A 24,623-nucleotide genomic window follows, 5' to 3' on the forward strand; every position below is an offset into this window, starting at 1 on the left:
AAAAAAAAAAAAAAAAAGTCAAACCACGCAAACGTAAATGGAGGAACCAACAAAAAAGAAACAGTAGAAATACAAGAGGTTGCGTCTGCCTGACTATAGTACAAAACCAGCTCAGGCTGCAGTAACACTTCGGTCAGCCAGGGGGCGTACAGCAGTTATTTTTTTACACTGTGGAGCCAATTTATCTTCACTGACGCATTTCCAGAAGTAAAATATTGAATGTAACGCAGAAGTTTGCAAATTGTGTACCAAGAGTAATTTTATCAGAAGATGAATTTTAAGTGGAAAACTTGAACTCAATATTTATTTCATTTCAACCCAGCAGTCCATATAATGTCAGTAATTTCGGTCTAATAACTTGGCAATAGCTTCTCAGCGATGATGTCCTCTTCTCTGGTTGCTCAGGTCAGGAATGGGCCTGACATTTGTCAAATTGATGCTGTCACAGCAGGAATCTGCCCCCTGCTGGGCGCTCTGTCAGGTTTCTTCTCGTTAACATTGTTACGTGTGAGCCGCTAATGGTTTTCTGGCTAAACAACAACAATACAAGCCAGCGGTTCACCTGTGTCGAGCCATTTCCTTCAAGGAGAACAACGAGCCTCTGGGTGTCCAACAAAGACACCTGATTCCAAAAACGCCACAGAAGGGCTTTTCAAAAAGGAGCTTCATTTATTGATCCCTCTCAATCCACTTGATAAATTATTTCAGTGCTAACACTATAACAAACTGCATCATAAAATGTCCAACATTTAACATAAAATTTCTGTTTGTAGGAATACAGAAACAGGTTCAGTTATCAAATGATTTTTTTTAAAGGTGAGCATTTCCCAAACATACAAAAAGGTGGATATACTACATGCGGTCTGGTGGATTGCTCATTCATCACAGCAATCCCCCAGCTATCTAACCTTTACACATACAGAGACAAAGGGGTAGTGTGTGTGTGAGTGTGTGTGTGTGAGTGTCCAGTCCAGATGTTACTGCAGCCTTTGCTTCTCAGTCCCAGGCTTGAAAGGCGTTAGGCATCAGGAAGGTTTTAGGTCAAGGCTTCAGGTAGGTTTGGGATTCAGGAGTGCAGTCACTGGTCCTGAAGGGGGCTCAGACTGGAGGCTTCATACGGAGGGGTCAAGGGTCAGGAGTATATACACAGATTGTATGGTGTGTGTGTTTGAGTGCCAGTCTTTACTGCCGACTCTTCAGGGACTCCACCAGCCTACAAGGCGAGACGGAGAGCAAATATAAAATCAGCCTCGGTACACAGGAAAAGCAGAAGACATGTTGGGCAATATCACAGGGAATACAACTGAGTGAGCTGCTGTAATACAGGGTGTCCACAACGTCTCTTTACAATTAAAAAAATCTATTACAAAAGCAATTGATGAGATACGTTTATCAGATTTGCTCTATGTACTCAGTGGTTATCAAAGTTTTTAATCACACTGCATTTGGGTATTTCAGGTACCCTGTTGATGAAATAGGTTGTGTTAAATTAACCCCTAAAAAATGGCTACTCCTCAAGAAAAGGCACAATGTGTATCGTGGTTTACTGAAACAAAATTGGATACACAGACTCAGTGAAACTACAGGGTTATGTTAAAGATATCGTGTATCGAACAGAGATATGGGACATCAACGACCTGAAGCTAAAGATCACTGATGCCACTGCCACCACTGATGAGGCTATGCTACAGCGAACATGGCAAGAAATAGAGTACTGTCTTGATGTGCTTCCACAGATTTTTCCGTTCATTTGCTTTTGTAATAAATTTGTTAAATTGTAAAGCGACTTTATGTACACCCTGTAAATTTCTCATTCGCCACATTGTCGTGTAACATTTCTAATTTGGCTTGATCAAAACTGACGGTGAGATTTTTTTTCTCCTTATTACCCTATTTTCAGAAGTTACTTTCAGTTGCATGGAGACTGACATATTTCCAGTACAATTTCCCTCATTTTTAATAAGTAATCTATTTTCTAGGAACTAATAAATCCCTAACTTGGGCCCTACCATTCCATGGCCTCGTCAAGGCCTGTGCCCTTGGTGGCCGAGGTCTTGAAGATCTGCCACTTCCTGTCTTTGAGGGCGGGGAGGCCCAGGGCATTGGCCACCTCAGTGGGCGTCATGGCCTGCTCCATGTCCTGTTTGTTCGCAAACACCACCAGGATGGCCTTCTTCAGCTCTTCCTCCTGAACACAGCACACAGCCAAAAAAAACATACTTTCAGCAACACTTAAGCAACCTTGCATTGTAGCAACTCCAAACGGCAGGGAAAGGTAGCTGAAAAAAAGTTTCAGTACCAAGAAATGGTGTAGCGTTACATCAGTAAACTGCACCCAGCATGATCATATTTATCAAGTGTTTCTGCCTCTCTACACCAAAGGAAACCAAACGGACAAGAGGCAAAGCATTTAATGTGTGTCAGTCAAGGTTTCTCTGGACGAAATGCATCCCAGTGTTGCATAGGAATATTTGTATATCACTCTTACGTTTCAATTAATCACTTACTGTGGGCAAAGGGGGCATGATGCTCTTCATTACCGCCCCTCTTTGTGATACAAGGTGGTAATTGTATTTGTATTTCAACATAAACATAAATCCTTCATAGTGCAGCTGTAGTATTACAAAATGCTATTAATAACTTTGGTTGAAAAATTAATGTTAAGCTTCATGAAAAGCCCCACCTGAGCTCAGTTTGAGTTACTAAAGAAATATTACCAGGTCAGACCAGACTGAAAATGTCAAGATGTAGCCCGCTCACCTCCAGCATGGCCACCAGCTCAGACTTGGAGATGCCCATCCTGTCGCGGTCGCTGCTGTCGACGACATAGATGACTGCATCTGTATTGGAGTAATAACACCGCCAGTAGGGCCTGGTGGACACAGAGAGACAGACAGGTAAAGTTAAAGGGAGAAAGTAAACAGAGGAGAGAGAGGTAAGGGATAGGTGGATGGGGGTGGAACAAATAATGACAGTGGTTTGACAGGTTTTTCAGTGTGGAGACAAAAGAGGAAACAGGAAATAAGATGCCAGGGGAAGGAAAAAGAAAGGGTTTGGAGAGGAAAAGGGTAGATTAAAAAATAGAGGGGTGAAGATCAAGAGGATGGGAGAAGTGGAAGGAGAGAAGAGGTGAAACCAAGAGCAACAGATGATGAACAGGTGAGGAAACTGAATGAAGAGCAGTCAGACACCACCACTTGATCTGCTTAACACTCATTACTTTTACATCACTGGCAACCTCCTGGGATCTAACATACACATCTCAGGCCACGGGAAGAAAGCAAAATCAAACTGTTCAACACCAAAAGCAGATTTCTCTTCTTGTTTGTAGATGTGCTGCTTTGATTTCCAGGCTACAGTTTCATAATAAAAATTAAGAAAGTGGTACCAGCTGAATGTTCCTACAAGAAACAACTCAAACTCCTGATGAGCTTCTGTGCAAAATCTATCAAAGTGAAATATTACAGATTCACCACATCCTACTATATTCAAACGCTTGATATTTTTTGTTTGTATTTACTTTCATCCAGTTCTGTTTTTAACTCTGTATCCTTGGAAAAGTTAACTTAAACATGTATTTTTCAGCAGCATTGTGTTTCAGAGTCATGCAGTTCCACACATTTGCATCCAGTACAACAGGCTTCTATTTTCTTCTTGTTCTGCTACCTACCTGATGCTCGTCTGGCCTCCCAGATCCCACACCTGAAACCGGAGGTTCTTGTATGTCACTGTCTCTACGTTGAAGCCGATGGCTGCACACAGAGAAATCCAAACAAGCACAGTGAGGGCAGAGCGAGCAGAGTTTAATAACACCGCTGTAATGTAATTATAGATAGAGCCGCAAATTGTGATGGAAGAAAAATTTTCTGCTGATTGCTGCGACTGTGACATGGACTGTAGTACATGCAGACGCAGCCTTTATTCTTGACACAGTTTCTACTTTCAAGCAGTAGAAGTCAAATGATAATGGAAGAATGAAATAAATAGTTAAATCTTACAATCTGCACAGATCAAATATCTGTACAGATGAAAGGCTTGTCAGAATACGTTGTGTGGTATGTCATCTGATATCTTTCCTTTGATAGGAAACCGCAGCATCTTCAGATTTACAGCAGTCAAGTGCAATAATCAATACTGTTTTTGTTTTTTCCCCTCAACGTATTTGACTGATGTCTCAATATGCTAATCAGCAGCAAAGAGACTGGAGTTTCACCAAAACTATCAAACAGGCAGAAAATAAAACGGAGCCAGCATTCTTGCTTCTCTGATCAAAAAAAGTGTGTTGAACCTCCAGCTGAGAGGAATGTGAACAACATGCATGAAGTTTTTTTTAAGTATCTCCATGTAACTGCAGGTGTCTGATGATCACTGGTCATTTGTAATGTCATAAAAACAAAACTGAATTGTAAAAACATAAATCTTCTTAGTGGTTTCCTTAGCTGTTTGAATGGCTTATTCTAACACCACTTATATGATGTATATGTCTTTCCAGGATAGGTCTTATATAAAAAAAAAAAAAAAAACAATAGACCAGAAAAAAAGTGAAAAAGCTTGTACATACTGGGGATTGTTGTGACCACTTCTCCGACCTGTAGCCGGTAGAGGATCGTAGTTTTTCCAGCACCGTCCAAACCCAGGATCAATATCCTCATCTCCCTGGTGCCAAACAGGCCAGAGAACAGGTTGGAGAAGAAACCACCTGCGGATCATTCAGGCGAGGAAGAGGAAGAGGGAAAACAGAGAGAGAAGGATGCGGAAAACTCACGTCAAGCTGGTGAAAGTAAAGCCAGAGAATAAGCTTTCTGGAACAGAACAATTGACAAGCAAGCCGCTTCATTTCCTGATTTACACACCAGGGTTTGGTAACACATCAGCTGGCCACTGTCTCACTCAAGTGGTCGAGCAGGTTAGCTGGGTTAGCTTAGCATAGCTGCAAAAACAGTAACCATGACGACACTGTCTGGGGGCTTCAGGTTGTACTGAAACACTAGTAAGCTCAGTACCCAGTGGTGGACATTCATAATTAACACTTTAGGACAAAATGTAAAATATTTAACTGGCCCAAAGCACGCCGTGCCAAATGTAAATAGCTAACCACATTAGCTGTAGCTGCTACCTTGCTAGCTTGTAGGTTCCATCTCATCTATATTTCGCGTGGTTAGTGCAGACAGGAGAGTGATGTCGTATAAAACACACATATACATGGACAGATGTGGTCAGGCAGAGAAGAAACATACATTTTTATTCAGCCGTGATTAAGATACGCACCCATTTCGAAGAGACTGCGGTCCTGGTGTCGGCGGTGCTGCGGCGGCTGAGCTCCTCTTCCGCGTGGCTGACGTGTCGCTGCTCGCGTCATGAGCCGCCACCCGGATTCCGTCTCGCAGCATTCAACACTTTCAAAATAAGGGCTTTAAACAGAAAATACCATTTAAACAAATTTAAATAAAAAAGTGGTAAACTATGCTTCTGTTACCTCTTGAATATATATTTGCAAATAAAATAAATGGGCGTGTGTTCAAGATTGTACACAGGAACCGTCTTGCTCAAGTTAAGTTAAGTTCTTCCCAACTATAAGCAACAGATGCACTTTTTCTGATTGAACATGTGTTTATAGATTGTTTTCATAGTATTTCTTTTTGGTTTGATTCACAGAATAATTTCTTTAAAAAAGAATTAGACGAAGATCTCACGCTCACAACGGCTCATATTTAACAACTCAAATTTTCAGGCAGATGAATCTTACATAACTACTTTGATTATCATTTTGGGTAAATATTATATCCATTAAATGGCTTGACTTAAAAAAAAAAATCCTCCTTTTACATTTTAAAAGATTCCATTTTTTAAAAAAATATATATTTGACCACTATTGAACATTTACAACTAAAAAAAATTACAAACTAACAAAAACTATTAAATTACATTTCAGATTCACTCCAAAAAGATAGAAAACATTGAATGTTCGTTCGTTCGTTCGTTCGTTCGTTTGTATGTTTTCTCTGAATTTTGCTACTTGTCGCTCACTGTAATTGACTGCACTTTATTTTGATATTATTTTCATACTCAAATATAATTAATTACAGCAACTTTTTAATGGCAAAATGTATGTAACATGACTTGAATATATTCAAACGGAGGAGAAAATGTACTCGAATAAAAAAACGTGAATAATTTCGGAGACCATTAGTAATACGTTGCTAAGTTTTTTTTTTTTTTTTTTTTTTTTTTTTTTTTTTTTAAACATGCTCAAATTTAACGGAAAGTACGTCTCCGGTTGGTAAGGTTGATTCCGTTGATTACATTAGAGCTGCGTTCAACGGACCAACGGCTGAGTGTTTTCAAACGTTCGCCACTGCTGCTGCTCGACGCCGGAGGTGAGACGGTAACGGTTGACGTTTCTCTGAACGCAGCCCCAAAATGAACGAAGGAGTTGCCCTCTCAACGGCATCAAATTTATGAGCACCCCAGACTACAACTAGAAACCCCGTCTAGTTGAAGGCGGCTACGTATAATCAGGTCCAGAATGCATGCTGCCGACCCGACAAGGTTAGAGTGACTTTTCCCATGCTCTGATTAATTAGAGGTTTAATTAACCCACGGATGGACCCGGAGCCCGTCGGCTGAAACATCATTCGCATCGGTGGTGAGACAAGGCGGGGACCGCTGACAGGCTGAGCCGCCGTGATGGTGGAGCGGTCGGACCGAGCTCCTCTGCTGGACTGGGAAGAGGTTCCGTCCGCGGAGAAGCCCGGACTCGCACACGACAAGGACCGGCTGTCGAGCCCCTCAAACAGCCGCGCATTAGGATGCACCGTGCCGGGTTTTGGGTGGAGCACCAGTCCGGGGGGTCCCAGGTCTGTCTCCGACACAGACAGTGGCAGCGCCCCGCCTGCGACCTCCATCACCCCTGCGGGCACGGATGCTCCGTGTCCCGACACAGACGAGCATCCCTCGGGATCAGCACCCGGAGAGGTGTCGCTGGAAAACAGGATGGTGAAATGGGAGGAGAAGGACCAGATTGTGTCGGTCTTTGTGGTAACATTCAACACCAGATCAGGTGGGACAGAAAATATGCAACAGTAATTATCATAACCACATTAAACCACTTGGAGTATGGCATGATATTGAGAAAATGAGCATAAATGTAGTCTTATTAGGCAAGATAGAGAAGAGGGGGAAACTCAAATGAAGGCGGCCAGCCTCGCCTAATGCAACACTGAATGCAACTGACGCCCAAAATGAAGAGTGCATGTATAGGTGCTATAGGAAGTCTGCAGGAGTCACAGTATAGGCATACAGGTGTGGCATTATGTCTGCTGAAATTCCCCAAAGCCTCTGCACCTTCTCTTTTAGCATAAGCACAGATCAGCCGTGCCAAGGTAAATTCTGGGATTGAAACAGAGCATGTGGTGTTTTTTTTTTTTTTTTCTGCAGACAAGGTCTATTCATTTTTTATGAGGGCTATCTTAAAGACAGGGTGAGCCCCTGTGGAATAGCAGCCGATCAGGTTACTCACCTAGATGGCTCAATCAATCAAAATCCCTGGATGTTTCAGAGAGAGAGAGAGAGGCGACCTGTTCTGAATGCTATACTGAGCTCTTCCTAAAGGGTGGAGTTGGGGCACCTTGTGAGTCTGCAGCACATCAGATTCAAGACCGGGAGAACAGCGTGTGATCACATCGTTCAGTGACTATTTGTTCAATAGGAGTGTCACTGATAAAGAGAAGAGCACCCAGCACCAGTGTGTCACATAGTTTGACAGGGGCTTTTTTTTTTAAGCTCACAAAAAGGACTCAGGTTGCAATTAGGCAGATGATTTCTGAGCATATACTGTGCTAAAACTACCAGACCCAGTCATAATATTAGAAATGCACCAATTATGCTTCTATCATCAGTGGTTTCAGTTCATTAGTGATCTGATGTTACAGACAGTAAGTGCTCACTTAAAGGAAGAATCGACACACTAAAACACTGTTTAAAGCTGTTGATGTGCCTTGCATTTTGTGGACTATCTGGAGGTGTGTTGTTCTTACTCTTATCATATTTAATAAAGATGACAAGATACGCTGAGGTATTTCCACCACTGTCGCAATGTAGGCTTGATTGCAAATATTGTTTCAGCTATCTAAAACATCAACAGTGAGTGTGTTGACGTTAGTCCTTGAGCGGGCTCTTCTTTCAGGACAAATCACTTTGCACTCGTGCTCAGCATCCACACAAGGAGAAATTAATTAAGAACGAGAGGGAGGTGAAATGAGATGAAAAGAAATGTTGGAACTCGTGAGGTGAAGTTGACGAGGCAGGCCGAGGGGAAGTGTGGGTCGAAAAAGTAAATTACAACACTTAATCATCCAGTAAACCATCCTGAAAATCAAAGAATGATGATATATGATGATATAAGGCAATCTATTTTTCCTTTAAAAGTCAATTATGCTGTCTTTTAATGGATTATAACAGGAAATTGAATTCAAAAGTCTCTTTTAGGGTCAGGGCCAACCCAACCCACTAACAAATAAGGCTTGCATTGTATTAGTTAGAATATTTCTTAGCCTATGCTCCACTGCAGCAATCAGACTTAGGCTTAATATCAAGATTGCAGTGCTAATGCTTTTTATCAGGCTTAAAGCAGGATGAAACTGGATTTTTGCATTGGGAAAATGTCTGCAATACTCTGAAGTCCACATGAAACATCACAAATCAAAGCAAAGACACTTGATTTTCTCAGAAATAGAGCGATGTCAGATCTCTGTGAGGGAAAAAAGAAATAATTACACCTCAATCAGCGTTGCTTAGTGACCTTTTAAAAAATGGTTTGTGTGCACCGCTCAGTAAAAGCAGTGGATTGGATAGATATTTGGCACTGCCTGATACTTAACACTCAATACTTGAAGTCGATGCTGACTGTGAAAAGATCATATCAGAGCATTGCTAGTATCCATCAACAGGTGCCTTGTAGTTTTAGTGGTCGATAACAGGCCTGTAGCCAAGCTCTGGTTTCCAGGAGGTGATGGCTGATTTTTGACCTGAGTTTTTTTTTTTTTTTTTTTTTGCAGTGTCTCTGCCAACTGATACATATTGCTAATATTTATGCTGAAAACCACACCAGCTGAGTCACCTTTCCCTGTTGACCCGCTCCTGTCAGCCTGTATTTGCTCAGCTGCTGCTTGAGTGTCAAAGCTCAATTGACCCATAACAAATTCCAAGGAATCCAGTTGGCCTGCGTCATTGATTAAACGCAGTGAAATGAAGTAATGATAATATATTAACCCTAAATGTGTCTGATAACAACTCTTTGTGTGTGTGTGTGATAGGTAACATGTTAGAGTGGTGTCTGCCCAGGGATATGGACCTGGAGGGAGTTGAATTCAAAGCCATTGCCAGCGGCTCTCACCGAGTCACCACAGACTTCATGTAAGTGTGTGTGTGTGTGTGTGTATTTAAACAAGGTCTGGATAGGCTGTTGAGTCTCCTCCCTTTGTTTTCACTCATTTGAATTTGTAGCGTAGTTAATAATGAATAAAGTGGTTGCACAACAGGGGGCAGGATTGTGTGTTTATGTGTGTGTGTGTGTGTGTGTGGGTGTTTATGGGAGTGGGGGGGTAATTTTCTTTATGACTTGAAGGGTGCAGCCAAGGGGAGGAAGCTACTGGAAAGTATTAGGATGCATCCCCATGTCCTCTTCCTGGCAGGACAGAACAACAGACAGCGTTGCCTGGCAAAAAAAAAAAAAGCACAGCCATCTGGCCAATTCCTTTGCTGGCGTGACTCATGCCTTCGTTCGTCTCTCTCTCTCTCTCTCTCTCTCTCTCTCTCTCTCTCTCTCTCTCTCTCTCTCTCTCTCTCCCTCTCTTTCGGCCTGTCTCCCCTCCGTCCACAGCTACTTCCGGAAGGGCTGCTACTTCGGCCTGGCCTGCTTTGCCAACATGGCGGTGGAGAGCGCGGTGGAGAGGGGGGCGAGGATGAAGTCGGTGGGGATCCTGTCCCCCTCCTACACCCTGCTCTACCGCTACATGAGCTTCCTGGAGCACCAGGTCAGGTAAGAGGAGCTCGCAATCTGAAACACGCCGGTCTGGCTGTACGCATGGATCCAGCCTTTACTTGTGGTGAAAAACCTACATCAGAAGTTTTCAGTGGTCATGAAAGGCTTTAGAATAAACTTCGGTGGCCATGAGCTGCAAAATACCACAACATTTTAGAACAGAAAATAAGAAAACCAAAAACACTGACATTTGGCATTTAAGAAAACTAATCAGCAAAACTGAAAACACAACATTTCAGAAAACCACCTCAGTTATTTCAATCTGTGCTGTTGTAGCTTATCTCAGCTTCTGTTCAGAGTTCACGGTGAGAGTCTTTTTCTAACAAAGAAAATGGTCCTGCTTTTGCAGAGTAGTCTAAATATCTGTCATTTGGTTAAAAGATGCTTCAGAGATAGTTCTGAGGAATTGTTCTGTTTTTCCTGCTTACCCATCGTCAGACAAACTAATATATCTCTTTGGAGTCTGTCCTTTTTATGTGTTTGCATGCAGTTTGAAGTTATGTCGAACAGCAGTATTAGGCTGGCTTATCTCAATTGTTGAATATCTGTGAGATCAAATAGCAGCTACCTGATCCTATACCCATCCAGGAATAGAGCCATGCCAGGTAGGCACCTTTTTTATAAGCTTTGTTTGAGGCGAGGCCCACAGGCTCAGGCTTTGACAATCCCCTGGATCATTAGTTTGGGTTACTGGGCAAAAAAAAGACAGTCATGTAATCTGTTTTTGTCCATTGGATCAAGTTTCTTTTGCATGGCTCGTGGCTAAATAGATTTTTAGCACTGTGGAAATTCTCCAATAATTAAAACCAGTTTTAACCTGCCAGCCCTGACTGACAGGATTCATTCCTTGTGTAACCTTGTTTCTAATTAGACAGTGCACAGTGATGCTATGATATTTCCCAGCAACTTGTGCACTTGAGGCTAACCCTAACCCTAACCCACAACTATACCAACCATTAACTCTTACCGTAACCAACCTTATGGACATGACATGGGGCTCTAGGACTTGGGTTAGACTGCACCGGCTGTGGCGCATAAGATTTATTGACTATAATGAAAGCCACTCATCCCTACAGGGCTACTCACTTCAACCAAGGGACACCATTTCAACAGATAAAAATCTTCCTTTCCAGTCAAATGCATAGGTATGGAAGATTCCTGAATTTCTCACTTAGGCAACGTACTCCAGCAATTGTAGGTGGTCAGTTGCTCTAGGAAATGTTCAATATTGCTTGAACTCCAAGTATCTTATCCCTGGCGGTGCCCTGGGGAGGGCTACGACAAGGTTACATCTTCAGATAACCTGCTACCGTCTTCCATTAAGTTTCTACATCTCTTATCTTGGATCAAGGCACTTGCTGCATCACTTTGCTTCACTGGGGAAAATGTCTCATCCTTTGGGCTGGGCCCTCGTGTGCAGTTTGGACGTGGGTCTTTACAGTCCCTGCACAGTGCCTCTTTGTGCAGCTGTCCAGTTGAATGATAAGGCAGGGAGACTTAACCCTGACCTGAACCCTAAAGCTGTGGCTGCACTGATCAGTCACTCCACAGTTAGAAATTTGTCAAAGTCCATGTATTCACTCCTGATTGAAAAACAGTTAAAAATAGATGTTGACTGATGGACACTGCAGATCATTGCGGCTCCAGCCTAACCCCAACCCTCAACAGACCTAGCTCTAACCCTAACCAGAGGCATTGCTTGTATGTTTTCTGACACTGTCTTCATTTGTTGAAAAGCACTCATTTTTTTTCTCCTGTGGCTGCCATCTTGTGGTCTTCATGCTGGCTTTGGCCAGAAGGCGCGAGTAACTGTCTTTTGATTATTGCCTCTGTAAGAAGTGTTTGTTCTCCTGCTTCTCCACTTGCTTGTGAAAGATCTTGTCGATCAAAGCGTTGCCACGTCAGCAAGTAAAACTATTATTTATTAGTCAGTTAATGCTGTGTGTAGACACTGTCCTGTTTTTCCTCACTGGTTGCAGTTTTTTGTCGCACACCTGTGAATATTTTGCTTCATGTGCACACGCTTAGTCCCTCTTTCAAATGTTCACACTAACATTTTCCCTCTCGGTAGCAAACAAAGGCAAAAGCAAGCTCTTTGCTGTGGCTCACTGTGCTGATTTTTCTCAGTCTATACTTAAATTTTATTTACAGATTATTACAGATTATTCACTCTTTCTGATGTTACTGAGCGGACTTACACTCATTTTTTTTTCAAGTATCTTTTTGCTACAGTTGTTGCCAAGTAGTTTAGACATCATTTATGCACATGAAGGACCTCCATAATGGCACAGTCTGTATATTCAAGGACATAGAAGTTCTCCGGCTGGCAGAACATTTGTGCAACCGCAAAGCTTTTCTTAAACAAGCACATCTCCCTCCTGCTTTAAAGCACTGCCATTTAATTTTCCAATAAAGCGCTGACTTAAAATCACCTCCATAAAATCACCTCCATAAAATCAAGACTTTTGTCTCCCACATGCTGCAAAATTGTAATTATTGTTGCACTGAATTATTTATTGAGGGACAACATAGTGTAGGCTTGTTTGATCTCCTTTCTTTTTCTTGTTCTCATCTCTCCCTGCGTCCCTTTCTCTCTCGAAGCTGTCTCCTACAGTAACACTACACTTTCATAATTTTGAACCATCATTAATAGTTATGCTAGCCTGTGGACTAGCATTGGTTTTTGGACTTTGGTGTTATCCATCGTGCTTTGTCACATCCCTGTCACACTTCCTCCTGAGCAGTGCTTTCCATATTGTTCTCCCGGTTCCCTTTGCTTTCCCTGCTTTCTTCTCTCCCTCCTCCGTGGTTTCCCACGCCGTACTCCTGCTTGGCCTCGTGTCACACACTGGTCATGCTCCTTAGTCATCGGTGCCCATATAACGCGCTCTAGTTTCTGCATATCTCCCTGGTATTTGTTAAATGCTCCGGCAGTCATCCCTTTCCAATAAAGGGCTCATTTTAGGTCATGAGATATTTAGGAATTTATGGCTACTTTGCCTTTCTCTCTCTCTCTCTCTCTCTCTCTCTCTCTCTCTCTCTCTCTCTCTCTCTCTCTCTCTCTCGCTCTCTCGCTTTCTCTTTCTCTCTCTCTCTCTCTCACTCTCTCTCTCTCTCTCGCTCTCTCTCTCATTTTGAATTTCAGTCTGCTATTTGTCTTCTCTTGGCGTGTGCAGCCAGCAGATCTCTGCAGTTTCAAAGGGAAATGCTAAGTGGCTGAAAGTGGAAGGACAAATTAAGACACTTCTAGCAAAGAGAAATCCCAGCCTCAAGTTCGTTATCAGTGTGTTCCTTGGCGCTAAACTAACAGAGAGACACCAAAAAACTTCATATTACATACAACCACTGATGTATAATATAATATACTATACTTTTTTTTATTGTAGATCAGTGCCTACAGCCCTCAACCCAATCCTTTAACACTTTAGGCCACTCTCTGGTTGTCAACACAAAATTCATGTTCATGCTGTTTTGAGAATAATAGGGAATACAACCTATATAGCGTTGTATTGCAATATTTTGCCAAACAATATATCTATGTAGACACCAAGTATCTATTTTTAATTATTTCATGAAACTTGATCTTATTAGATTATAGAGTTTTGGTTTTTATAACATGCAGTCTTAAAAAGTTAGTTAAAAAGTTACAATATTTATATGAATATATCTTACCAAAAATACTAATGTGATAGTATTTCAATATTGCAAATTGTTAAAAAAAAAAAAAAAAAAAACAAACAAAAAAAAAACAATACTGCATCTTGGCTCCAGTATTGTGGTCATATTGTACTTTGTGGCTTCTTGTGATTCCTACTATTTATCTAATTCCTTATCCACCACAAAAACAGACTTATTCTTAATCCTCTGACATCTCTAAATCATAGATGATGCAGACTGTAAAATGTCATCATTTGTCCACTGAGGACTTAATCGTCATTTTTTTTTAAAAGTGCCATAATTTCTTGTTCTGCTGTCAACAGGTTTTGTCAGAGTAGGTGTCACATTTTTATAATGATCAAAATCTCTCATTTTGAAACGCACATCGTCTGCAACAGTCGGCTGCTTTCTGGTGGCCTTGCATCGTTTCATTCTTTTGTTGCTGGATGAGGGTTTCTAGGCCAGCGCAAATTAATTTGTATTACAATGGGCTGCAGCTGAGGTTTTGCTCCACAATAGAGTTATGTGACGATTAGTAACAGAGGTGCACACATGCATTCCACCTTTTATTTCTCTGTTTTGGAAGCATAATGTCTCTCTGTGTGGTGAAAGGAGGCTGTGAATTTGCTTTTTTAAACAGTTTCTGCATCATTCTGAGGGAGATCAGTGCCTTTGGTTGTAGCACATGCGGTGCATTCCCTGTGTAGAGCAGCGCTCTGCTCAGCTGCAACAATTTTCCACACACAGATGAACGTATCGCTCTGCACATTAAAGGCCTCACACTGTTTCATATTTAGATCCGTTTAATATCTCTATACAGCAACAAGGCGTTTTGCCAGCAGGTCTCATCAAGTCCTCTCGTCATTTCGGTACAAAATGTATATTTTTAAACGTGTCTTCAGCGTATGGGTGAATACATTTGCTGGTTTGTTGGCAGGTTCCTGGCTCGGCACACTGCCGCTGTCACACAGTGACCTTGCTACTGCACTTTTGGTGACTTTGACTTTTTTTTTTTTTTTTAAATAGATGTATAAGATTCGACTTTGTGCGTAAAGTGTATTTTGCAGTCAGCTTTCCACATTCTGTGAGTCACCATTCATCTTTTGCACTTGTATGGATATTTTTGTATTTGAATTGTTGCTGTGTGGAGATTATGTTTTTATTGTGCATTGCAGCAAGCTGAATTTCACTCATGTGCAGTAAAAGTGAACTGAAGTGTCATTATTTCATTCATTCATTAATTCCTTTAATTAGTACATTATAAACTTTATGGCATTAAGTTTATAATGAGAAAACCATAAAGTTTATGGTTTTGAGGCCTCCAGGATGACTAGCTTGTTGCCTGTGTGTCAGATAATAGAGATCCTTAATGAATGAATCCATTAAAAACCAGATAGGCATCAGCTGAAGGTTTATAAGTTGAGCAGGTTGCATGATCCAGGGGTCAGTGAAACATCCAAGCATCTTTTGGTCAAATTTCAGAAATGCTTGGCCTCAAAGATCCCCCGTTTTCATCCTGCGGGAGCCGTGTCAGCTCAAAAACAGCTGAACTGTCATCTCCTCTTGTGTGTACTCTTCCCCCCCTCAGGCTCCAGCTCCAGTCGCCGGGCCACTACTCTCCCCTGGAGGCCTTCTACGAGGACAAGAGAGCACTTCTGCCCCCCAGTGGTGAAGGTGTTGTCACTGCATGTCCAGCCACTGCCTGGGGAGCCACGCTCAACCACAGCATGCACCCTGAAATGAAGGTGAGAGGGGCACTTTCCCCGCCAGAGCCATGACAGTTTCGGTCATGGTGCTGGTTCTCTCTGTGACGACTGCAGTGTTTCAGTGCCGTAAACACCATTTTTCATATTGTGGCCCTTCATGCGCCAATATTATCATTCTCCTTTTCTAATGAAGATTTTAATTACGATTTTATGAATATCTGGACAATGGCCAAAAGCAATTATTACTTGCACCGGGCTGCACTGATGATGATTACTAATCCATTCCTGATAAAGATTATTCCTGTGGTGACAGAGATACTTAATTTGTGATGTAGATACTGGCTAGAGAACTCATCATGTAGCAGCTTAAAATAGATACTTAATCCTTCCCTCATGCTAAAGATTTATGTCTTCATAGTAAGGCGTTTTGGAGAGAAGCGTTGTCCAAATGGCAAACTGTGGTCGACTGTATGCTGAAAGTGCATATTTAGAAACATCATGCATGCCTCAGTTTTTTTCGGGGGAGTTTTTTCTTGCCTGATATGAGGATTAAGTAAGGGGGTGTCATCTTGTTTTGTGTGTTGTAAACTTGTGGGCCTGTTAAGCCCTCTGAGTCTGTAAATAGCGATTTGGGGCTCTAAATAAACTTTTAAATAAAATGAACTTTAACATGCCTGCCCACACAAAGGCCCAAAATCCAAGCTCTCTGTATACCTCACACACTAATCTAATTTTAGTCACCCTTAATAATTGTAGAATATTGACAATTATATTCTACAATACATCAGTAATATTAAAACTTTGAACTTCAAGCAACTTTTAGACACTAAAATAATAATTGAGGAGACGGTGCATAAAAATACTTTTGTTTTTCAGATTAACAAAACTAAAATCATGGTAAAACATTCTACATGTTGCATTTCCAAACATCAATATTATGAGATTAATTGTGAAAAATGAGGCCATGGTTGGAGATGATTGTTAGCATCCATCTCATGTTAGTGATATTTTTAATGTCAGTCTCTCTCAGAATTCAGACCGTGTTTCCCCTAACACCTGTTTAATTTTTAATTTCTTTTTCCCTTGCACCCCACCTGTCTCCGGCAGAGCTCCATATCTGTTTGTTTTCTCGTTTTTTGACTCCTTCCACCGTCTGCAGTTACCACACACTTGGAGCCATGTGTCTAAACTTTGCCCTTATTAAAAATGCGGAGATCTATGTAATAAAATATGTAAATAGTTGCTGCCCAGCCCCTGCCTGTTCGCACACCGCCTCTGTTCACCAAATTTGGAGGTCCTGTCCTGAGATTGTCCTGAACGCTGTGCCAAATTTTAAAATCTGAACATGAAAATGTGTGGGGGGTTTTTTCAGTGACTCTCTTAGTTACACTAATACTGCTCGTGTGAAGCAGCCGCTTTTAAGTTGGTCGTGTTGATTTTTCTTTTCTTTTCTTTTTTTTTTTTTTTTTTTTTTTAAACAAAACTCCACCAGCAGTTCAGCACCAGCGCCACGGCCAGCAGAGCTTATGCTAATGATATGCAAAACACCTCTCAGTCAGTTGACAGGACTGGCTGTGGGATTTGCGATGTACCAAATCTAGCTGGGGGTCCGTCTGAATCTCAGATTTTAGGTCTGTGAACTCACACCTCCACCTTCATTGCAGGAGTGTGAAAACACCTCTCTAGTACACACTTTACACAGATATAAGTCAGTTTAGTCAAGCTTAGACATGTTAGAGAACATAAACATAAGAAAAATACATTTTTGTGTGAAGGGGGACTTTAATAATCATGATCATATTTGTAATTGTGATTACATGTAGCAAAGTAATTGGGATTATCAAGTCATTCAAGATTATTCATTTTGTGAGGCGACTCAGTGACCCCGTGTGTGTCTGTGTTCCCAAACCTCCTGGCCAGATCACGCACCCGGCAGGCTGCATGTCCCAGTTCATCCGCTTCTTTGGGGAGCAGATCATGGTGCTGTGGAAACTGGCTCTGCTCAGGAGACGCATCCTCATCTTCTCCCCTCCGCCGGTGGGAGTGGTCTGCTACCGAGGTGAGCCACAACTGCTGTCAAGTGTCATCCCCAATCTGAGATATGAATTTTTAAAGGTAACAGCTAATCTTACTAAATGATTTCTAGAATACCATGTTTAATTTAGGGTCGTCTTAAGACATTTGCCGACCAGATAGTTCTGCTTTTTAAGATCCAATCATTTGTGTTTTTGACGTATTTCCAGTAGATGCTTTTTACAAAATGGGTTTACAGTCATTTTTAATGATATCCTTCATTTAAATCTTTGTAGTTCAAGGAGTAGAGCACGGCTCCGGCTTCATTCCTAATAATTCTACTAGGGTTCAGGATTTTATTTCCATGAGGGGCACCCATGTCAAAAAATGCATCTCATGTTATTTAAGTGTCTGTGAAATAACACATTTTTGCTTATAAATTCAGGTTTAAATAATGTTATAGGCATTGTCCTTTAAGCCCATTCAGACATTTCAGTCTCATGTCTCTGTATGTGTAGATCCTTGTATTTTTTATTGATTTTATGTAGCATTCATTATTTATTCTTGAAGGTGGGGCGATCTCAGTTCAGTGTGCATGCAGTTGGTCTGCATCTTTAAGCTTGCACTGCTCATAAATGCACACATTCACTCTGTCTGCCTCTCTCTGTCTCCCCCACACCCACGCATGGTTTCTCCGTGGATGTCCTCAGTGTACTGCTGCTGTTGCCTGGCAAACATCTCCATCCCCGGGGTGGGCGTGGCCGTGCCGGAGTTCCGCCCCTTCTTCTACGTCAACGTGGCCGACATCAGTGCCCTGGAGAACGAGCTGGCCTACGTAGCGTGTGAGTGGAAACATGGCCACACCTGGTCAAACGCCCACAGAAGACAGGGTTTTTGGTTCCATTTAAGAGTTTTAGTGTCAGGTGGTCTGAACACTGATTCAGAGGCTTTTAAACAACACCAGGACTTAGTGCTGATGTTTTTTGTGTTTAGGCACTACTGAGAAGATCTTTGAGGAGAAGAAGGATCTGTACGATGTGTACGTGGACAATCAGAATGTAAAGACCTGCAGAGAAGGCCTGAAGCCTCTGCTGCGCCTCAGCGCTGCAGACAGGGACAAGTATCGAAAACTCACTGAGCAGAGGTATGAAACAAAACAGCCACCACCACAGCTCTGTTACATTCATAGCATCTGTATTGCATCACTCATAGTTACTGGGCTCAGAAACTAGCCAACAGCCAAGTTCTTGTAACTTTGAGTAACTTTTTAGCTGACCACTTTGCTCGGTGAATATTCCTTAATCTAGGTTTTGAAAAATTGAGTTTTTCATTATTGTATAAAGCATTGTGGCTGGTAAAAGTGAAAACAATACAACAACAGGTTGAATGAAAAACCTTGTTTAGCAGGTTTGAGGTATGAGGAAAAAAAATACAACAAATACTACACTAATTTTTTCCTCACCCATCCAGTTATTACAGCTTTTTATCAAACAACACAACCCTGCATACAAACACAGGTGGAAACATCCACGGATACATTTATTCAAAGATTTATGAAATGCTGTGTACACAACTGAGTACACATTTCTTATCATAGATCATACACTGGTGGATTTGTGTACACACAAACAAATTTTATGTTTTTCAACTACCAAAATATCAGCTGACTGAAATTAGTAGCCAGCATTAGGCCATCACAGCTTTAGCAGTGTCTGTGCAAATGTAAAAAAAGACAGAACATATTGCACTAAAAAGCCCTTGAAATCCTTTCAAAACAGTTATAATTAAACAGTTAGTCCAGCAGATTCTTCTGTTTCCACTAGTCTGTATTGCAGTGAGCTGGCAGAGCAGCCAATCACAGCTGAGCAGATGGAGCTGTGGATTGTCCTAAGAAATTTATTGTTCAACTGTAAAATATCAAGCCTCCAGTGAATATCTTCATTATAACTATTTGATCGCCAAATTTCAGGATTCTGGGCAACAAATGTGTGTGGTTACATATGAAAAACAGAAAAGAGCAGACAAAGTAAATGTGTATGCGTGTGTCTTTGCAGGCAGATGCTGCTCTACTCCCAGGAGGAGAACGGAGACTGTGTGTCCAGCGAAGAGGATCTCTTTATTTTGTAAGTGCAGAATATTTCAATTTAGCAGACAGAAAAGTGATAAACGAGTGATAAACCACAGTAAACAAACCAGACAGACAACTTGATCCCTGTAGGCGGATCGCAGGCAGAATAGTGGCCACCTCTGTGATGCCAGTGATGGTCTAATTAGCTTCAAATTGAATGAAAAAGGAAATGAAGCTGAGGAAATCCCTTCCCCTCTGCCAAATGTTTTCATAATTGCCCTAATTATTACACCCCACACCACCATGTCTCCCTCCACTGAGTTATATTTGCAGTTCTATAAAGCCATGAAACGCATAAAATGTTGAGGCCACAATTTAGAACACATTCCCTCAATTTAACTAACTTATTCCCAAATTTTCACCAGCTAAAGAAGACTAATATGGTAACACATGAAATGTTTTGTTAACAAGTAAAATGGCAAAACTGAGTAAAAGACATAAATGACAATGACAAATTTTGTTTTATTTATAGGAATATGTTTATGGGGAGGTGAGGTGACCTTTCGCCTCAGAGAGAAACCACCTCAGTCAAAAAGTGGGAACAAGTTAATTAAATTGAGGGAGTGATTTATATCTCGTGGCCGCAAATTAGTAAATTGTAGTAAATTCTCATTGCGCTTCTCGGATTTCATAAAATACTCAAGGAGGCTGTGGGGAAATAAAGTGAATCCAAGACCTTGAACAAGAAAAAGAAACAGGCCATTGCAATTAAATTTGAATTATTAAAAGTAACAAACATATTTTAACTCTGCAATGCGATGCATCATGTTCTCTTGAGGCCAGTACAAATATTCAATATCTTTCCACCGACAACGGCTCATAATGTGCATTTTTGTAAGTTAAGCTTACAAAGCAGGTTTGTCTTAAGCATGTTAGGTTTATTCTTGTGTTATACATCCTGTGTGAATGACACACAGGTGCCAATCTCACAATCAACCAAAATCCACAGTAAAAATAACCACACTGCAACTGTTAAACACAAGACATGGGGGAAAAAGGCATGACATTCACTGTGGTAAAGGGCAATCACAGGATCGAAACATCCTTCATACCCAAACTAATCAAATCAAACTTTATTCACATAGCATATGTAACCCAGTATGTGAGGCTCAATGTGCCTCACAGCAAAACAGAGCAAAACAAGAAAAAAAAAACACCCATAAAAGAACATCACTAATAATATGCAGTAAATAGATATTTTCACTTGTACATTTCTCTCTAAGAAGAAAGAGAATAGAAACAGACATAAATACAAGCTCATGCAAGCACACACATCAGTCATAAAGCCTCACTAGAGAAAAACCTAGTAAGTGACTTGGTCCTCTGAACTCTCCTAGGTTTTTCCTGGAGCAGAACAACAGGATTTTCCAGACCCTGAGTGAGGTGGCGGGGAGCCCAGATCCCACCCTGACCCAGGAGAGCGTGCGGGCCATGGGCCTGGACCCCCACGGAGACAGGCTCTTCCTGCTGCACCTGCTGGAGATCTACGGCTATGACACCCTGCTGGTCTCAGACCAGCTCTGCTGCAGCTGAGAAACGGCGGCCTGGCTATCTGCCTTTCATCACTACTGGCTTTAAAAAGGGAGGGGGGCAAATCTGCCCTGAGCCACTTCCAGGTTTTGGCTTCTTGGAGTCTTAAGGACTGCTAGAGCCTCCAGGATTTTCCGTTGCATAATTCTCATTGTATAGATCCGATCCCTGTAGTTTTGTTTTTCACTGTGGCTCTGCTCTCTTAAACTCGTGGAAAGAGTGAAGAAGACAGGATTAAGGCCACTGTCCTGTGTTATGAATATGAGTAATTCCACTTGATGCAGCCCGCCGGAGGCAAACCCACCCTTAAAATGGATTACTCATGCTTAGCCGACTGAAACTGAGTCCTTTCAGGCAGCCTGTTGGAGAAGACCGCAGGATTTTGAGGGAAGTGAGAAGTCACCTGTGTTTGAAGGCCATGGCTAGCAGGTCCAAACCCAAGGGTGTGGTAACAGTTCACATCTTAAACTACTCTGCTGGATCCCTCACACATCCAGACAGGAACAATACTCTGAGAAAGTGTTACTGTCTCTGAATCAACAGAGTGGAAAACTTGAAGGACTAAACGAAAGGGGCTGTGAAACTAGCTCTTTTTAAAATTTCTCCTCGGCGTTCATGGATGTTCAACATGCACTGTTAAAACGACAGCCTTCCTGTAAATAATAATCCCATTTCGTAATTTATGTGCTGTGTGTCGGCATGTGTGTGTGACATGGGATCTGCCTTTTTCCCAGTCGCTATCCTTGTGTTGAGTGCTGGATTTAGACATTTTCTCATTTTTGAAGTGTCCCAGATCAGGGCCTCCTTTCCCGAAACTGAACATGTGTCATTAGTAGCAGGTCATAGTTTTTTGTTTTTTTTTACGAGCGGTTGTGGTTGTTGAAAGCATTGCTGTTTAAGTGGCACTTAAAACACTTGCAGATAACAGGCAGTAGCCTACTGACCTTGCCTGAAGCAGCGTCAAGTGAGCAATAGAAGAATTTTGCCCTAGCCAGTTTTCCCACTTTGTCAAGAATAAAATAAGCAACAGCTTTGGCCTGAGCTGAGCTTTGACCAAATAAGATTTTCATAATGATGTCCCAACAGTTTGTTGAGGCTGACCGCACACAGCTCCGACTGTGTGTGGCACACATCAGATTTATGTGTCCAAGTTCAGACAGCTAGAGGCATTTGACACACCGAATTGGATTGCATCTGCCCTGAATGTCAGCTGGACCGCTAGTTCACAGGAATAATCTGTTACATAAATAAGCAGCAGGTTGACCTCGATGTTCATCTTAAACGTCCAGTTGTGTTTTCAGCGCATGAATCCACACAGAAAAGACAGGCCTTCAGGGAATGAGCTCCGAAGTTGAGATGATCCCTTCTAGTCGCATACACTGAGTTGTTTGGATGAGGTTTTTACCAACGGAGAGCCGATATCTTGAGAAAAGATCTCAGGGAAATAGTTTGGATGTCAATAACACTGCTCTGCTGCAATGTATCTCCATTTTGAATTTAGATCGCACTCAGGGCAGGAAACTCTACTCAGAAGACTGTCAATGAAAAATTAGAATTATTCAACATGTGAACAGAGACTTAAACTATATCCCCCTGGGGTCTTGAGATCCATTTGTTTCCAAGATGTTTTTCTGATTTATATGATATGAATCTCAGTACACGACAGTCGGGGCTGGACTGTGTTTGCTCCTCTGGGTAAAGTTTCCCACTCTGACTTTGATTTTAGTTCAAAATGAATAAAAACCATGGGCTGAGCAGCAGTTTTAAGGTAGTGACATGTGTTCAAGACGTGTCTCCCCTCCCAGGTTAAGTTTAGAAAGACGATATCCTGAGTACTTAAGAAAAAAGCCCTCTGAAAACATCTTGTCATGCAAAAGGCCCCGGTGGTGTGACTGCATCAACAACATAAATCCCAAACTCATCTGACATGGACAATTCTGTCTCTTTAAAGGAGCGCTAAGCCAAATTAATTTAGTTATGGTTTACACCGAGTTTAAGCCAAATGTGTGAGAAGAAGTACTTTTCAGCTCCTTGGACAGCAAAACACTGTTTTGCACTTGAGGATCCAACTTTCCTGTCCTGACCCGATCTTCACTTTATGCCACAAATAAGAGACAGCTCTGAGAGGCACAGGATCCCATGTCATCGGGGAATGGGGCCCGAATCTTAAAGCAGGACGTTCTGACTTTTCAGCACATATAACTCCGTAGATCAGGAACAGTTCAGCAGGTCAGAGGGGAAGCAGACAGTTGTTGTGTCGGCACAGCGGAGATGCCGAAGTGACAGTCTTACAGAAACTGCCTGAAATCCTTTCAATCAGGGAGCCTCAGGGAACAGACATGAGAGAGCACGAAGTGATGTACTGGCAGCCTGATCTGGCATTTCATAAAATGAGCGCAATATCTTAAAATGCAAATATATCTTCCATCCATACAAAGAGAGAAGAGAGAGGTGTGTGTTTTCCCTAATTAACCCAAGAGAACGCAGGTTTTCACCCCAGCCGAACAGTACATCCTGTGGTTTAGATGTAAATTGATGGGCAGCTTCTGTTTTAAGTGTGTGTGGCTTTGAAAATAATTCCTATGGTAGCATGTAGGCTTGGGCAAGGTACAAAAAAAAAAATATGAATTGTTGGTACATGACAATATTTTGAGGGTGTGGGTGTTCACCTAACCCAACAAAAAAAAAAACACAAACAAATCAATTGTATTTTCTTCTAAATGCTTCAAAAATTTAACTTAAATGTTTCTAATACGTGAACTGCACAAAAAAATTGTCACATGATCAAAAATTTCTATGCACATGATTACTTGTATGATATTGTGGAAAATATATGGCCGCGAATACTGCAGTATTCAATGTTATTAGATATTGGCCCAAGTCTAATAGTGTGATGCTGAAAACTGGCAGAAGTCACTGAACCACTTTGTGAATACGGGTCCCCACAGCCTCTGGTGTTACTAGCTGACTGCTCATGAACTCCAAAAGGTACATGTGCTAAAAAAAACAAAACAAAAAAAAAACAAAACAAGAAAGCTTTTTATTGCGGTAGTATCACTTTTTGTGGATTGCATTACCTCTGAGAATCCAGTTCAGGCCTGTTTTCTTTCTGACAAGCAGAAACAGAAGGTGACCTAATACTTGGGTCACCCTGTCGGCTTTGTGCCCAGCACGTAAGCTTCACTAGCAGATTTAAAGTTATTCAATCGAAAAGCTGGTTTCCGTTTCTCAGTGATAGTGCTGATCTAATTTTAATTTTTAATTCAGTGTCCTCCATTTATGTTGTTTAGCTGTAAATTGTTTTGATTGTAAATAGTAAAGTTACTGTAACATTTATCTGTGAAGAAAGGGATCGGTTGAATGTGTTTTGTAATGTAATTACGATCCCGTAGAGCCGTTTGTCTAGCACAGAAGCCCTCGTGCGATTACATGCTGAACCACCTGTGTAAAACGGAAAACAACCATCATATTCAAGCTACATCACCATGGTACCTTTTACATCCTATTAGCTGACGTAAACCATTTTGTAGTTGAATGGGTAGCCCAA

The 24,623-nt window shown here is 41.6% G+C and overlaps 2 protein-coding genes across 2 annotated transcripts; one reads left to right on the plus strand and one right to left on the minus strand.

Annotated features, from left to right (window-relative positions):
* Nucleotides 1-646: 646 nt before the first annotated feature.
* On the minus strand, nt 647-5,411 carry arl1 (ADP-ribosylation factor-like 1). The gene is made up of 6 exons (XM_030045431.1): nt 5,269-5,411; nt 4,562-4,699; nt 3,671-3,752; nt 2,761-2,872; nt 2,010-2,188; nt 647-1,213 (listed from the first exon to the last, which is right to left on the minus strand). Exons 1-6 carry the CDS (start codon nt 5,357-5,359, stop codon nt 1,183-1,185), a joined length of 633 nt encoding a protein of 210 aa, XP_029901291.1. The 5' UTR covers nt 5,360-5,411; the 3' UTR covers nt 647-1,182.
* Nucleotides 5,412-6,381: 970 nt separating this feature from the next.
* Nucleotides 6,382-24,172, plus strand: LOC115354910 (protein LCHN-like). The gene is made up of 9 exons (XM_030045427.1): nt 6,382-7,060; nt 9,315-9,414; nt 9,881-10,039; nt 15,288-15,444; nt 17,326-17,464; nt 18,129-18,260; nt 18,412-18,562; nt 19,473-19,541; nt 20,884-24,172. The coding sequence occupies exons 1-9, from the start codon at nt 6,688-6,690 to the stop codon at nt 21,077-21,079; spliced, it is 1,476 nt and encodes a 491-aa protein (XP_029901287.1). The 5' UTR covers nt 6,382-6,687; the 3' UTR covers nt 21,080-24,172.
* The last annotated feature ends 451 nt before the right edge of the window (nt 24,173-24,623 follow it).

The sequence above is a fragment of the Myripristis murdjan genome, chromosome 23, assembly GCF_902150065.1.
Source record: "Myripristis murdjan chromosome 23, fMyrMur1.1, whole genome shotgun sequence".
NCBI classification, from domain to species: domain Eukaryota; kingdom Metazoa; phylum Chordata; class Actinopteri; order Holocentriformes; family Holocentridae; genus Myripristis; species Myripristis murdjan.